This window comes from Bos indicus x Bos taurus, chromosome 11 (genome assembly GCF_003369695.1).
Source record: "Bos indicus x Bos taurus breed Angus x Brahman F1 hybrid chromosome 11, Bos_hybrid_MaternalHap_v2.0, whole genome shotgun sequence".
In the NCBI taxonomy this organism is placed as follows: Eukaryota; Metazoa; Chordata; class Mammalia; order Artiodactyla; family Bovidae; genus Bos; species Bos indicus x Bos taurus.
The window spans coordinates 7,179,155-7,193,894 of NC_040086.1; the positions used below are offsets into that span (position 1 = coordinate 7,179,155).

Below are 14,740 nucleotides of genomic sequence, written 5' to 3' on the forward strand. Positions count from 1 at the left end.
ATGTTGTATTAGTTTCAGGTGTACAGCCAAGTGATTCAGTTATACATGTATCAATTCTTTATCAAATTCTTTTGAGTAATTCCACAAGCTGGCAGGGAACTGGGCCCCAGTTTGCATGGATATGCAACTACTGGTCCCTGAATAAGGAGCTTATTGGCTGGAGGATGTTACCCTGGTGTCAGGTTGCAGGGGGAGCTTGCAGTAGGGTCACTCAGGACCCCGCCCCTTTTTACCAAATACAATATTAAACCTTAATTTCAGTTTTTATGTACACAGCTGCCAAGATTTCCTGGAAATCTTTATGGACTTATATTTCCATAGAACATGTGTTATTAATAAGTGCATATTTCCTTGTGTTGCTGTCAACAAAGGGCCTTATTTTCTTAATGTTTTCCCATCTAATGAGAAAAAAAGGATGACAAGTGTTTGTTGTAATTTGCATGATGATTAAGCATCTTTTCAACAATTGTAGATCATTAGTGTTTCTTATCCTGCAAACTGGATGTTCATGTCCTATCAGGGTTGTCAGACTTAAATAAATATATAGGACACCAGTTAAACTTGGATTTCATATAAAAAATGAATCATATTTAATAAGTGTGTCCCAATTATTGTATGCAAGCATTGATTTTTGTCTCTTTTCTTTGAGACCATTTGCTGATCTTTTTTTTTTATTTTTTAAAGAAAACTTTAAAAAGGAACTTTTTAAACTTTCTAAATTTTAAACTTTTGGATGCTACATAAAAAGCAAATATTTTCTCCCATTTTGATCCTTAATTATTTTAAATCTTGGTATCCTGTAAAAGTTTTAAATTTGTATGTAGTCAAACCTACTATCATATTATTTTCATATTTTGCTTTCTGACATTGTACATAACCAAAAATCATACAAACTTTAAAAAAATTTTCTCCCTTTTGCAATTAATTATGTAAGTCACCTAGCATACAGTTTTTTAGTATTGTTAGTCATAATTTTATTTTCTCTTTTTAGAATTTTCATGTATCAGTTTTATTGAAGCTAATTTACCATGTTGTGTTAACTTCCGCTGTACAGCAAAGAGACTCAGGTATATACATACATACCTTCCTTTTAAAATTCTTTTCCATTGTGGTTTATCCCAGGATATTGATTATAGTTCCCTGTGCTCTAACGGTAGGACCTTGTTCATCCTGGCACAAGATTCTATTGTGAGAATTTGATCAAACTAGGTCAAAATAGATAGTACTGGGGGCAGGGGAAAGTAATCCAAGATATGGGGTGGATTCACCAAGTGGAAGACCCACACCTGAAATTAGAAATCACTTCATTTATTCATAATGAGAATCTCTAAGTGTTGAGCATGACTCTAGGCTCATCAGACGGGCACAAGCTTTCCTGCTGGGTGAGCGTCTCAGAAAGCCAAGTTGTCAGCAAGTCGCCACAGGACCCTGGGCTCCAGCCTGCCAGCCCATTCAGAGACCTCATTTCTCAGCATGTGGCCCTCAAGCTCTGTGCCTCAGAATCCCCCAAGTGGGTCTGATGGGCACTCAGACATCCAAACCCCACCCCAGACCCACTGACCCCCACTCTCTGGGAATGGAGCCTGGGAATCTGTATTCTTAACCAGCATCTCAGACAATGGCTATTGTTTGAGAACTCCTGGTTCATGGCCTTTAAGTGTCAAGAAACTGACCCATCTGGATATAAAATATTGCTACATCTGGGAAAGGACTGGGCTGGACTCATCTTGGAGATCCCCTTTCCCCCACCCTTTCTTTCTTTAGATGCTTTCTTGCTTGGGGTTTTGTTACAGTAGAATAAGTGATGCCAGCTGGAAACCAGTTCCCCCTCCTAGGGCAGCTTCTCTGAGCTATGGTGCCTCCAGACGTCATCTCACTGTACTCATATCCAAGTCCCTTGGGGTCCCTTGCTGACTGTAATGCCATGTAAGGCCTCTTGGCAACCCATCATGAGGCCATTATTCTACTTCCTCTTCATAAATGTTTAGTGTCATGGTCTGTGCGCCAGGTGGAGAAGAATTTGCAGACATGAGACAGAATGAGAGGTGAATATCTTTTAGAGTGAGAGATGCTGTTAGAATAGTGGGCCATTGCAAGGGAGAGCCGACAGCTTTCACTGGATAGTAGCCAATTATTGTAGCCTCAAGACAGAGGAAACTCCTGCAGGAAGGCTGGCATTAGGTGATTGGTTAGGACGCTATAGGGTGGGCATTTTTACCTAATATGGGATCCGAGAGCTGTATGGTTCAGGTCAGGGGAATTCAAGGCAACTGTTGCTATGGGGCTCTGCTGCTGAGTCACGTCAGTCGTGTCCGACTCTGTGCGACCCCATAGATGGCGGCCCACCAGGCTCCCGTCCCTGGGATTCTCCAGGCAAGCATACTGGAGTGGGTTGCCATTTCCTTCTCCAGTGCAGGAAAGAGAAAAGTGAAAGTGAAGTGGGGCTCGGTCACTTCCAAAGGTGACCTCGGTACAGGGCTCCACATCTGTGGCCTTGGTGATCTTGGTATAGGGCTCCACAGTTAGAGAAATTTAGAAATGACAGTACCACCTCACTTACTTTTCATAGAACAATCTCTTTCTTGATGCAGCCTATAAACTTTCTTGCCGAGACGTAGTCTTTATTGTTGTTCAGTTACTAAGTCGTGTCTGACTCTTTGTGACCTCCATGGACCCTTTCCTTCACTATCTCCCAGAGTTTGCTACAACTCATGTCTATTGAGTTGGTGATGCCATCCAACCATTCCCATCCTCAGTCTCCCTCTTCTCTTGCTGTTAGTCTTTCCCAGCATCAAGGTCTTTTCCAATGAGTCAGCTCTTTGCATCAGGCAGCCATGAAAACATGGGGCTCTGCTATCTCCCTGGCTGCCTCTGAACTTGAGACTCACTTCGTCCTGAATTGTCTCTAGATGTTACATCTAGACCCGTCACGGCTTGGGGGTTCTTTGCTGACGAAATTTGTTTGACTTTCCCAAAGTTTAATTGCTTCCACTTGGACTTTTTTTTTTTTAAATGATCATTTCAAAATAAAATTGCAATTTTCGGCTGACCAGAGTATCTGTGGAGGGCCCTGCTGTGACCTCCACCCGGCGAAGCTGCTGTGGCGTTGGCTCTGGGTTGAGATGGGGGCTTGCTCACACGTCACTCCAGGTCACTCTGTGGTCACCCACAGCACAGTGATATTAAGTGTGTGCTGGGGCCCTTCTGCATCCCTGCGTGAAATTGGAGAAGCTCCGGGCTGGATTTAGAAAGCAGTTTGACAGCAACTGGTATTTAATGCAGGGCAGTTGTATTTTGAGTGCAGGGCTTGGACTCACCCTTTCATTGAGGAGGGCAGCCATCACACGCGGGCTCTTCCAGCAGAAAGTCTGAATCAGCAGAGAGAGACCTGTGATTTGCGGGTGACTTGAGACAACTTTGCAGATCCTCATCCACGGAAGAGCTGCCTGGCGCTGAAGGGAAGATGTTGCAGAACCATGGAAAAGAGTGATGGCCCTGACCCTCCAAGCCTCTTGTCCACTTAACTTCTCCTTCTTGCTGCATATTTTAGGTCATGATTCTAATCATAAGAATTTTCTTAGTGGTAGGCAGAGGAAGCAGAGACAAAACCCAAATACCTTTTAAATAATAACTAGTATCCTCAGCAGATGCGTCCCAGGTGGCTCAGTGGTAAAGAACCCTCCTGCCAGTGCAGGAGATGTGGGTTCGATCCCTGGGTCAGGGAGATCCCCTGGAGAAAGAACTGGCCTCTTCGGTATTCTTGCCTGGGAAATCCCATGGATGGAGGATCCTGGTGGGTTATAGTCCATGGGGTCACAAGAGTCAAACACGACTTAGCAACTAAACCACCACCCATCCTCAGTTGAATCTCATGGCCAATTTCATAGCAGAAAAAGAGAAGCAGCTGCTATGTCCAGGCTCTGTATGGGGGTCACTTGTGCATTTACTATTCGATCCAATTCCTAGATTTTTACTGTCAGGCCTGAATGAATAACCATATTTCACAGATGAAGAAACTATAGCAAAAGGAGTAAAGTTGCAGAAGGGCATCCGGCCTGGCCATGATGGACCAGACATGGGTGCACAAGGAGGTCTCTTCCCATTCTCTTTTCTTTTTTCTCATTTTATTTGTATTTGGCTGTGTTGGCTCTTCATTGATGCTTAGGCTTTTCTCTAGTTGCAGTGAGCAGGGGCTACTCTCCATTGCTGTGCATGGGTTCCTCATTGCAGTGGCTTCTCTTGTTGCCGAGCATGGGATCTGGAGCACAAAAGTTGTGATGCAGGGGCTTAGTTGTTCGTCGGCATGTGGGATCTTTCTGACCCGGGGATTTGACCCTGTGTCTCCTGCATTGGCAGGTGGATTCTTTACACTGAGCCACCAGGGAAGTCCCCCTTTCTCTTCTCTCTTATTCTTACCCTTTGAATGTTCAACTCATGGAGCTGGAAAGACAGGAGAGAACCCATATGTTACTGACGAGGAGACTGGGCTCATGTCCAGTGGGCAGGAAATACAGCGGTCTTTCTCCAAAATAGAGTTGGCTTGTTTGGCCAAGTCCAGCATGTGGATCCAGGAAAGATTCTGGTCATCTCTGTGCCTGAGTTCTGTAAAATTAGGGTGATGGTATTACTTAGCTCTTAAGACCACTAGAAAATTCCTGTTAAGCTTTTAGAACAGTGAGTGCTCAGCATGCAGGGAGAACCCCATGCACGCTGGCTATTGTTTTATATCACACCAGCTCAGGTCAAAGCCTTTGACTGTGTGAATCACAATAAACTGTGGAAAATTCTGAAAGAGACGGGCATACGAGACCACCTGACCTGCCTCTTGAGAAATCTGTATGCAGGTCAGGAAGCAACAGCTAGAACTGGACATGGAACAACAGACTGGTTCCAAATAGGCAAAGGAGAACGTCAAGGTTGTATATTGTCACCCGGCTTATTTAACGTTTATGTAGAGTACATCATGAGAAATGCTGGGCTGGATGAAGCACAAGCTGGAATCAAGATTGCTGGGAGAAATATCAATAACCTCAGATATGCAGATGACACCACCCTTATGGCAGAAAGTGAAGAGGAACTAAAGAGCCTCTTGATGAAAGTGAAAGAGGAGAGTGAAAAATTTGGCTTAAAACTCGACATTGAGAAAACTAAGATCATGGCATCTGGTCCCATCACTTCATGGCAAATACATGGGGAAACAGTGGAAACAGTGTCAGACTTTATTTTTTGGGTCTCCAAGGTCACTGTGGATGGTGATTGCAGCCATGAAATTAATAGACACTTGCTGCTTGGAAGGAAAGTTATGACCAACCTAGACAGCAGATTCAAAAGCAGATATTACTTTGTCCACACAGGTCCATCTAGTCAAGGCTGTGGTTTTTCCAGTAGTCATGGTTTTGGAGAAGACTCTTGAGAGTCCCTTGGACTGCAAGGAGATCCAACCAGTCCATCCTAAAGGAAATCAGTCCTGAATATTCATTGGAAGGACTGATGTTGAAGCTGAAACTGCAATACTTTGGCCACCTGATGTGAAGAGCTGACTCATTGGAAAAGATTCTGATGCTGGGAAAGATTGAAGGCGGGAAGATAAGGGGACGACACAGGATGAGATGATTGGATGGCATCACCGACTCAATGGACATGAGTTTGAGTAAGCTCCAGGAGTTGGTGATGGACAAGGAGGCCTGGCGTTCTGCAGTCCGTGGGGTCACAAGGAGTCGGAAATGACTGAGCGACTGAACTGAACTGAACTGAGCTCATGGAGGTCTGTGCTGGTTAGCTCCCTCCTCGTAGGCATTTGGTTTTAAATATGGCACTGCTTCAGGTACTGTAGGCACTTTGTTCTTATATTTGTATCCCTCCCTGGTTTTCCTGCATCAATTTGTGGAATAAGCAACAAGGTAAGGCCACCAAGGTTCCTATCGCCTCCCATCTCACCCCATACCCTCCTCCTCCACCTCACTGAGGGGTCTCAACATCCCCCCTTCCACCTCATCTGAGGGGTCCCTACATTCCCCCTCCTCCACCTCACTGAGAGGACCCCAAGTCTGCTTGGCCAAGGCTGAGATTTGAACCTCGGCAGCCTGGCTCCAGAGCATCTCTGCTTCTAACTGCCACGCCATGCTGCCTCTTCACGCCTTGCTCCCTGTCCCTCTACTTTCTTCTCCTCTAGTTTTTCTCCGTCCTCTGATAATGTCTTCATTGGGCATCTTGCTGCCTCTATGGTCCATTCTTTGGGAGCACAGTGGATGAGAGAGTGGTAGAAGAGCCACTGAGAGTTTCTGAGCAGGAACCTTCGGCCAGCCACATTGGCGGGTATTTGACATACTTTTGCTTCTTGCATGCTGAGTCACTCAGTTGTGCCTGACTCTTTGCGATCCCACGGATCACCAAGCTCCTCTATCCATGGGAACAAGAATACTTGAGTGGATTATCATTTCCTCCTCCAGAGGATCATCCTGACCCAGGTGGTATGGATGACGTCTTAAATTCAAAGCAAGCTAGGATGGCAGGGGAACAGCTTGCCAGAGGAAACTGTATCTAATTTGGAAGAGATTTTCAAAAACATTCATTTGGGGGTGAATTTTTCTCCATAGGAGAAGGCAATGGCACCCCACTCTAGTATTCTTGCCTGGAAAATCCGATGGACGGAGGAGCCTGGTGGGCTGCAGTCCATAGGGTAGCTAAGAGTCAGAGACGACTGAGCAACTTCACTTTCACTTTTCACTTTCCTGCATTGGAGAAGGAAATGGCAACCCACTCCAGTGTTCTTGCCTGGAGAATCCCAGGGACAGGGGAGCCTGGTGGGCTGCCATCTATGGGGTTGCACAGAGTCAGACACAACTGAAGAGACTTAGCAGCAGCAGCAGCAGCAGTTTCCTCCATAATTCTCTCTGGTTTATATTAATATTTTCCTGCAGCAAAGAAATCCTAGCTCCAGGAAGATCGCATTCAAGAGGCAGTACATTGTGCCCGTGAGCATGGACAGGGAGGCCACATGCCCTAGTTCAAGGCCCGGCTTGTTTACCTGCAAACTGTGTGCCTTCAGTTGAGTGACTTAACCCCTCTGACCCCCAGTTTCCTTTCTGCAGACTGGAGCCAGGATGTCTGAGGGTTCAAGTGAGTTGATACACGTAAGCATTCAAAACAACACCTGGCACAGAGTGAAGCACAGACCTTCGCTGTTTGTAATATTATGATTTACAAGAAGAAACATATATATTTGCTCTTTGTCCCCATTCAGGGCACTGCTATTGTTGTTCAGCTGCTCAGTTGTGTCCAACTTTTTGCAACCCAACCCCATGGACTGCAGCACGCCAGGCTTCCCTGTCCTTCACTATCTCCTGGAATTTGCTCAAACTCATGTCCACTGAGTCAGTGATGCCATCCAACCAGCTCATGCTCATTCAGGGCATTGAGCTCATTAAAACACTTGGAATTTCCTAAGTGAAGAGAGCTGAATTTGTTATGCTAATGAAGTGACTTTTGGAAAGCCCCTACGTAGGGGAAGAGGGCTGGTTGCCAGTGGAATCAACCTTATAATTAAGGAGTTGGACTTCTCAGTCTCCCTCCTTAAGCCTCCCCCCTCCCACCTACAGGAAAGGGAGCTGAGCTGGAGTAAAGTCAGTCACCCATGACCGGTGATTTAATCAACCCAGCCTATGTAACGAAGCCTCTGGAAAAAGCCTAGAGGATTGGCTTTGGAGAGCTTTCAGGTTGGTGGAGATTTGGGGAGGGTGGTGGTCCTGGGGAGGGCATAGGAGCCCCACAACCCTGCCCCCATCCTTTGTCCTAAGAATCTCTTCCATCTGGCTGCTCCTTCTGTAGTAAATCAGTCGTCAAGTTAGTAAGATGTTTCTCTGAGTTCTGTGAGCCATTCTAGCAAATTAACCAACCCCAGGAGGGTCTTCCCTGCTGGCTCAGAGCTTAAAGCGTCTGCCTACAATGCGGGAGACCTGGGTTCGATCCCTGGGTTGGGAAGTTCCCCTGGAGAAGGAAATGGCAACCCACTCCAGTATTCTTGCTTGGAGAATCCCATGGACAGAGGAGCCTGGTGGGCTACAGTCCACGGGGTCGCAAACAGTCAGGCACGACTGAGCGACCTTACTTACTTACTTAAGGAGGGTCTATAGCTGGTGAGTCAGAAACCCAGGTGACAACCTGGACTTACTTGTGCTGGACATCTGAAGCAGAGAAGGGGCTGTCCTGCGAGGCTGAACCCTTAACCTGTGGGATCCGACTCCCATCTGGTCCTGTAGGTGGACTGATGCCAGATGGTGAAATCAGTCCTCTGGGCATTTGCTCCAGGTTGGCGTGGAGGTGATGAGAGATGTCAGGCTGGTTGGTTCCTTGATGGGATCAGGGTTGAGGAGCAGTTGTGGGTAAGTGATCACTACTGGGCCTTCCCTGGTGACTCAGAGGGTAAAGAATCTGCATGCAGTGAGGGAGACTCAAGTTCCATCCCTGGCTTGGGAAGACCCCCTAGAGAAGGGAATGGCACTCTCCACCCACTCCATATTCCTGCCTAGAGAATCCCATGGACAGAGGAGCCTGGTGGGCAAATGTCCACCAGTAATCCATGGGGTAGCAAAGAGTTGGACACGACTGAGTGACTAACACTTTGACAAGATCACTCTTAGTTCTGAACTGCTAAGTCTGAGATGCCATCAAATCAGCCCACTGAAAAGAAATTTTCCCTAGTTTTAGAAATAGGAGTCTAGAGCCTGGAAGAGAGATTGGAGGGAAATGCGTATTTGAAAGTGATTGGCAGGTAGATGGTAACAGCAGCTATGAAGTATGGTCTGTCCTTTACCCTACCATGTTTTAAGCTGAGAAGGAGTGTCAGGCTTTTTAAATTGAAAAGAAGCTCCTTAAAGAAACTTCTTTGCTGTGTCCTAAATCAATAAAATCCTGCCACTCTTTGTTAAATTTTCTGACCTTTTTTTAGAAGTAAGGTAAAAGCTTCTTCCCTTCTGTCATTTTTTAAAGCTTTTTTTCTAATTTAAATTGAAGTATAGTTTATCTACACTTATCTGAAAGTTAGTTTCAGATATATAGCAAGGTGAGTCAGTAATATACTGAATATATGTGTGTATACACAGTATATTACACAGTATTTATATTATATTACATTAGTATATTATATTATATTGGTGTTTATATTACACAGTGTAGTACACAGTATATTACTGACTCATCTTGCTATATGTATGTATATATATATATACACACACACACACACACACACACACACACATATTTGTTGTTTTTTAGTCGCTAAGTCATGTCTGACTCTTTGTAACCCCATAGACTGTGGCCCACCAGGCTTCCCCGTCCATGGAATTGGCCAGCGTGAATACTCAAGTGGATTGCCATTTCCTTCTCCTGGGGATCTTCCTGACCCAGGGATTGAACTGCATCTCCAGTTTATCATTTGTATATCATTCCTCAGTAAAGTTGGTAAAAAAACAAATACCAGCACATTTGAAGTTGACTCTCCACTTCTGCTAAACCCTGGGTGGTGGGCAGGTGTCTTTGATCATTATTTTCTGTGTTGAAAGACCTTTGCAAACTTTTATAGTGGTGTCCATAAAGGGTTACCAGTACTGTGATCTTGGGAGGTTGGTGAGCTTGTTAAAGGTAACAGAAAAGGACCACTTAATGAAACTTCTCTAAACTGTTTTTTAACAGCATGACTTCTGACACCAAATGTGTGCATGTTTTTCCCAATTCCAACCAGTTCTCCAAATCTTCAGATACCAACTTAGTGTCCTACAATTTGTTTCAGTTCTGACACTATTCAGAATTAGCACAAACCCCACAGGTTAAGGGCTCAGTCCCATAAGACTCCTTGACCTCAGGTACCGACCACAAGACAACATGCTTCTGACTGACTGGCTGTAAAATTGGGCGTCCCCACAACTCGCTCTTTAGGTTTGACAATTTGCCGGAACAGCTTATAGAACTCAGGAAAGTAGCTTAGTTTTTATTTCCAGTTTATTGTCAATCTTAAAGGACTTCAACTCTGAATAGTCATTGGAAGGATTGAAGCTGAAGTTCCAGTACTTTGGCTACCTGATGTAAAGAGCTGACTTGTTGGAAAAGATCCTGATGCTGGAAAAGACTGAGGGAGGAAGAGAAGGGATGACAGAGGATGAGATGGCTGGATGGCATCATCTACTCAGTGGACATGAGTTTAAGCAAACTCCAGGAGATAGTGAAGGACGGGAAAGCCTGGTGTGCAGTCCATGGGGTCTCAAAGAATCAGACATGACTGAGCGACTGAACAGCAACAGCCAGATTTTTGGAAAGGGTGCAACTCAGGAACAACCAAATGAAAGGGATGTGTAGGGTGAGGTCCCGAGGAGTGTGTGCAGAGCTTCCATGTCTTCTCCAGGTGCACCACCCTCCCAGCACCAACCTGTAAGCTTTCTGAACACTGTTCTTTGGGGTTTTTCCGGAAGTTGCATTACTTAGGCATGACTGATGACGTTGTTGGCCACTGAGTATTGAAATCAAGCTCCAGCCTTTCTCCTCTTCCTGGAGGGTCAGGGAGTAGGGATGAAAGATACAACCTTACCATCACATGGTTGTTTCCTCCAGCAACCAGCCCCCTCCTTGCGGCAGGGTAAGAGGGAACCCCAGCAAGAGTCACTTCATTAGTGTAAATTCAGGAGGGATTGAAAAGCACTCATTACAAATGACTCAGGGAATTACTAGATCTTTAGGAACTTTGTGCCAGGTACTGGGGACAAAGGAAAACATATACATATTTTTTTATTTTTAATATTTTATTTTTTTAATTTATTTATTTGGCTGCACTGGGGTTTAGTTGCAGCACACAGGATCCTTTTTTCCTCCGGCATCTTTTGGTTGTGGCGTGTGGGATCTTTAGTTGTGACTTGCAAATTCTTAGTTGTAGCATGTGGGATCTACTTCTCTGATCAGGGGTGGAACCAGGGCCCCCTGCTCTGGGAGCATGGAGTCTTAGCCACCAGACCACCAGGGAAGTTTTCCAAAATATATATTTCTTATTTTGTCCCGATTTTGCACCTGCCCACTGAGCAAAGAAGGTAAATATGATTTTGTTTCCCCTTAGTGCCAGGGATGTGTTTGAGTGTTAGCATTGGCTGAGTTTCCCCTTCCAATATATTAAAAATATACACACATGATTGTGATTTGAAAGGAACCCAAAGAAAATCTTTCATAACTGTAATGACATTCACAGCCATATAATTTGAAAGATAAGAATTGTTTTCCATGTAGTCATATGGATTATGTCTGTAAGTGTAGTCTTCTTAATTATACGTATGACTTTAGCTTCTGAAAATGCCATAGCCTCTTCCTGGCAGCGCGCACGGGTGTCTGGGGCCAGGACTAGTCCTGTTGACCTTCCCAGGTCCTAGGAACAGATCAGGCTGCTCCTTATAATCTGTAGAGCAATGCAAAAGAGTTTTCTTTTGTGGCCTAAACATGCAAATCTTTGAGTCTCAATCATACTCCATGGGTTTCCTTGGGTTTAAGAGTCAAATAAACTCCCAGAGTCTCAATTAGACTCATTCAGATTTGCTTTTTGAGTCTCATGCTAGCTTCCAGCTTCTCGTCTTGGCTTCACTCCTTGGGACATGAGCACAGCTCCAAAGTGCAACACCCAGGCCTTCTGAGACCTGCACGTGGGTTGCCCCAAGGTCAGGCAAAAGGTTAAATCGAACTAAAGAAAGTCACTGAGTTGGGATACAACCACTAAGTTTCTTTTGGATTCCTTTTGAAACCATAAGTCACAATTTTCTTGCAAAAACTCAGGCAAGGTTTTTCTTAGAGCATGGTTTTGCTTTGCTTAAATAATATCCGTGCCCGTGTAGTCAGTCGTGTCCGACTCTTTGCGACTCCGTGGACTATAACCCGCCAGGCTCCTCTGCCTATGGGATGTCGTAGGCAAGAATTCTGGAGTGGGTTGCCATTTCCTCCTCCAGGGGATATTCCCAACTCAGGGATAGAACCTTTGTGTCTCCTGCATTGGCAGATGGGTTCTTTACCATTAGCGCCTCCTGGGAAGCCTTGTTACAGCAGCCCTAGGGAACTAACATAGAAGGCAGTGTGGCCAAGCTGCCCTGGAGCGGGGCATGAGGGCCTGTGAGCAGAGGGGCCGTTGCATGCCCCCCTCATGGTCCTTCCCCTCCGTTAGTAGAGTTCACTAGATGAAGCCACCCAGATGAAGACTGGTAACACTTGAACTACTTTCAGAAATGTTGCTCTCTGCCAACTCACATTCCAAAGACAAAACCTGTGCTGGGCTGGATAACACTCTGGACCTTCATGTGCAAATGGACAGCAAAAAGTGTATGAATTGATTCCATCCTGACTCCGGAGAGCAATAAAAGACTTTCATTGTTTATTATGGAGCCTGTGTTGAAGGGTGCATTCAGAGCCAGAGGAAATCAATTGATAATGACACCAAACTCAGCGAAGAGGCTGGCGCGAAGCAGGTGCTCCATGCTTTAAAGCTGTATTATACTTCTTGGGGCTGCCCAGGTAGTTTAGTGGTAAAGAAACCCCTGCTGATGCAGGAGACACAAGAGACGCAGTTTTGATCCCTGGGTCGGGAAGATCCCCTGGAGGAGGGCATGGCAACCCACTCCAGTATTCTTGCCTGGAGAATCCCATGGACAGAGAAGCCTGGGGGCTACAGTCTATAGGGTCACACAGAGACAGACACAACTGAGCAAAGGACAGATTGTACTTACTCCCTGAAGCCGAACAGGTTTAAATGATTTGGAATGCATATAATCTTTCGCAGCTGTGTCAATATTTCTTCTTATGCAATTTATTGTGGTGTATTATTCAACTAGACCCAAAGTTAAGAATCTGTGTGTAAACCAACGATGTATAAAGTAGATAACTAATGAGAACCTACTGTACAGCACAGTGGGCAGAAAAGAATTAAGGTACAATCTGTTTATAGAACATGGGTTAAGCTAAGCTTGAAAATGCATTCCAGTATACAGTAGGTGTAGACACATAGGTTTTGATTCCACTCATACGAGGTACCTAGAATAGGCGACTAATCCATAGAGTCAGAAAGTATATTAATAGATTGTGTGGCTGGGGACTTAGTGTTTATTAGGGACAGAGTTTAAATTTAGGATGGTGGAAAATTGGGAAATGGATGATGGTGAGAGTTGCAGAACAATGTAAATGTACTTAGTACCACTGACTGCTACTGCTAAGTCACTTCAGTCATGTCCGACTCTGTGTGACCCCATAGACAGCAGCCACCAGTCTCCCCCGTCCCTGGGATTCTCCAGGCAAGACCACTGGAGTGGGTTGCCATTTACTAAACTGTACAGTTAAACCTGGTCAAAATAGTATGTTTTATATTATGCGACTTTACCACAATAAAACAATTAAAAAAAAAAGAATCTGTGTGTAAACTGTTTTTCATTTGTTTCTTTAGAATTAATTTCATTAATTTTAATGAATAATTTAAACAAATTAACATCTGAACTCATGGTAAGGACTGGCTGGTATTACTAGCTGGAAGATTTATGTAGATGACTTTGTAAAGGCTACCTTGATTTCTTTTTCTTTTTTCTAAGATGCTTAAAATTTTTTTTAATTTATTTTTATTTTTCCCCAAACTTTAAACTTTTTATTTTGTATTGGGGTGAAAAAAAATGTGGAACTCTTCACAAATTTGCATGTCATCCTTGAGCAGGGGCAGTGCTGATCTTCTCTGTGTCATTCCAATTTTAGTATATGTGCTGCCAAAGCAAGCACGACTGTTTCTCATTTCTAATTTAAGTCTACTTTCCTTTTTCTCATTTTCTTTTCATCTAGGTCTTGTATAACATCTTAATTGCCTTCACGAAGATGCACAAATTTGAAGACATAGAACCCGTGGACATTTTGGCTGGATGTGCCCGCTTCGTCATCGTTGGGTGCGGGGGGGCATTTTTTGGCGTCATCTTTGGATTCATTTCTGCGTTCATCACCCGTTTTACCCAGAACATCTCTGCGATCGAACCCCTCATCGTCTTCATGTTCAGCTACCTGTCCTACCTAGTGGCCGAGACACTCTACCTCTCTGGCATCCTGGCGTGAGTACAAACGGAGGACCCACTCCCATCCCATAAGGAGAGTTTAGGACCACATCTTGTGGACCAGAATTGGGAAAGGCCCGACTTCTAAAGCTAGTCCTCAAAAGCGATGCAGGAGGATTCAGGTTTCTTGAACTTCTGTCAAATCCAGTTCAGGTCCTTTGCCAAACAAATGTTCTCCCCAGCACCTGCGCTTGCTCTGTCCTGGTGATTTGCCTGAAGAGAGCTTGCTTAGCAAGTTTATAATGCTCAGAAAAGCTGGTGCGGAGATGATCTGGGAGAGGTTCAAGGTTAAGGTCTCACTTCAGTTGTTACCTTTTTTCCTTGAAAAATGCATTATTTTAAAGGGAAGCATTGGAGAAAGCAATTGGCACCCCACTCCAGTACTCTTGCCTGGAAAATCCCATGGATGGAGGAGCCTGGAAGGCTGCAGTCCATGGGGTCGCTGAGGGTCAGACACGACTGAGCGACTTCATTTTCACTTTTCACTTTCATGCATTGGAGAAGGAAATGGCAACCCACTCCAGTGTTCTTGCCTGGAGAATCCCAGGGATGGGGGAGCCTGGTGGGCTGCAATCCATGAGGTCGCTAAGAGTTGGACACGACTGAGCAGCTTCACTTTCACTTTTCACTTTCATGCATTG

General features: G+C 44.8%; 1 protein-coding gene and 1 non-coding gene across 2 annotated transcripts in view; one reads left to right on the forward strand and one right to left on the reverse strand.

The window, feature by feature from the left end:
- Nucleotides 1-14,740, forward strand: part of SLC9A4 (solute carrier family 9 member A4) — a 56,512-nt gene that overhangs the window by 12,639 nt on the left and 29,133 nt on the right. Inside the window, exon 3 of the mRNA XM_027554774.1 lies at nt 13,837-14,096. Within this exon, the coding sequence (XP_027410575.1) occupies nt 13,837-14,096 (260 nt within the window). The remainder of the gene's footprint in view (nt 1-13,836; nt 14,097-14,740) is intronic.
- On the reverse strand, nt 13,670-13,776 carry LOC113902006. Its single transcript, XR_003513653.1, has one exon. It is a non-coding gene; the product is annotated as a U6 spliceosomal RNA (small nuclear RNA).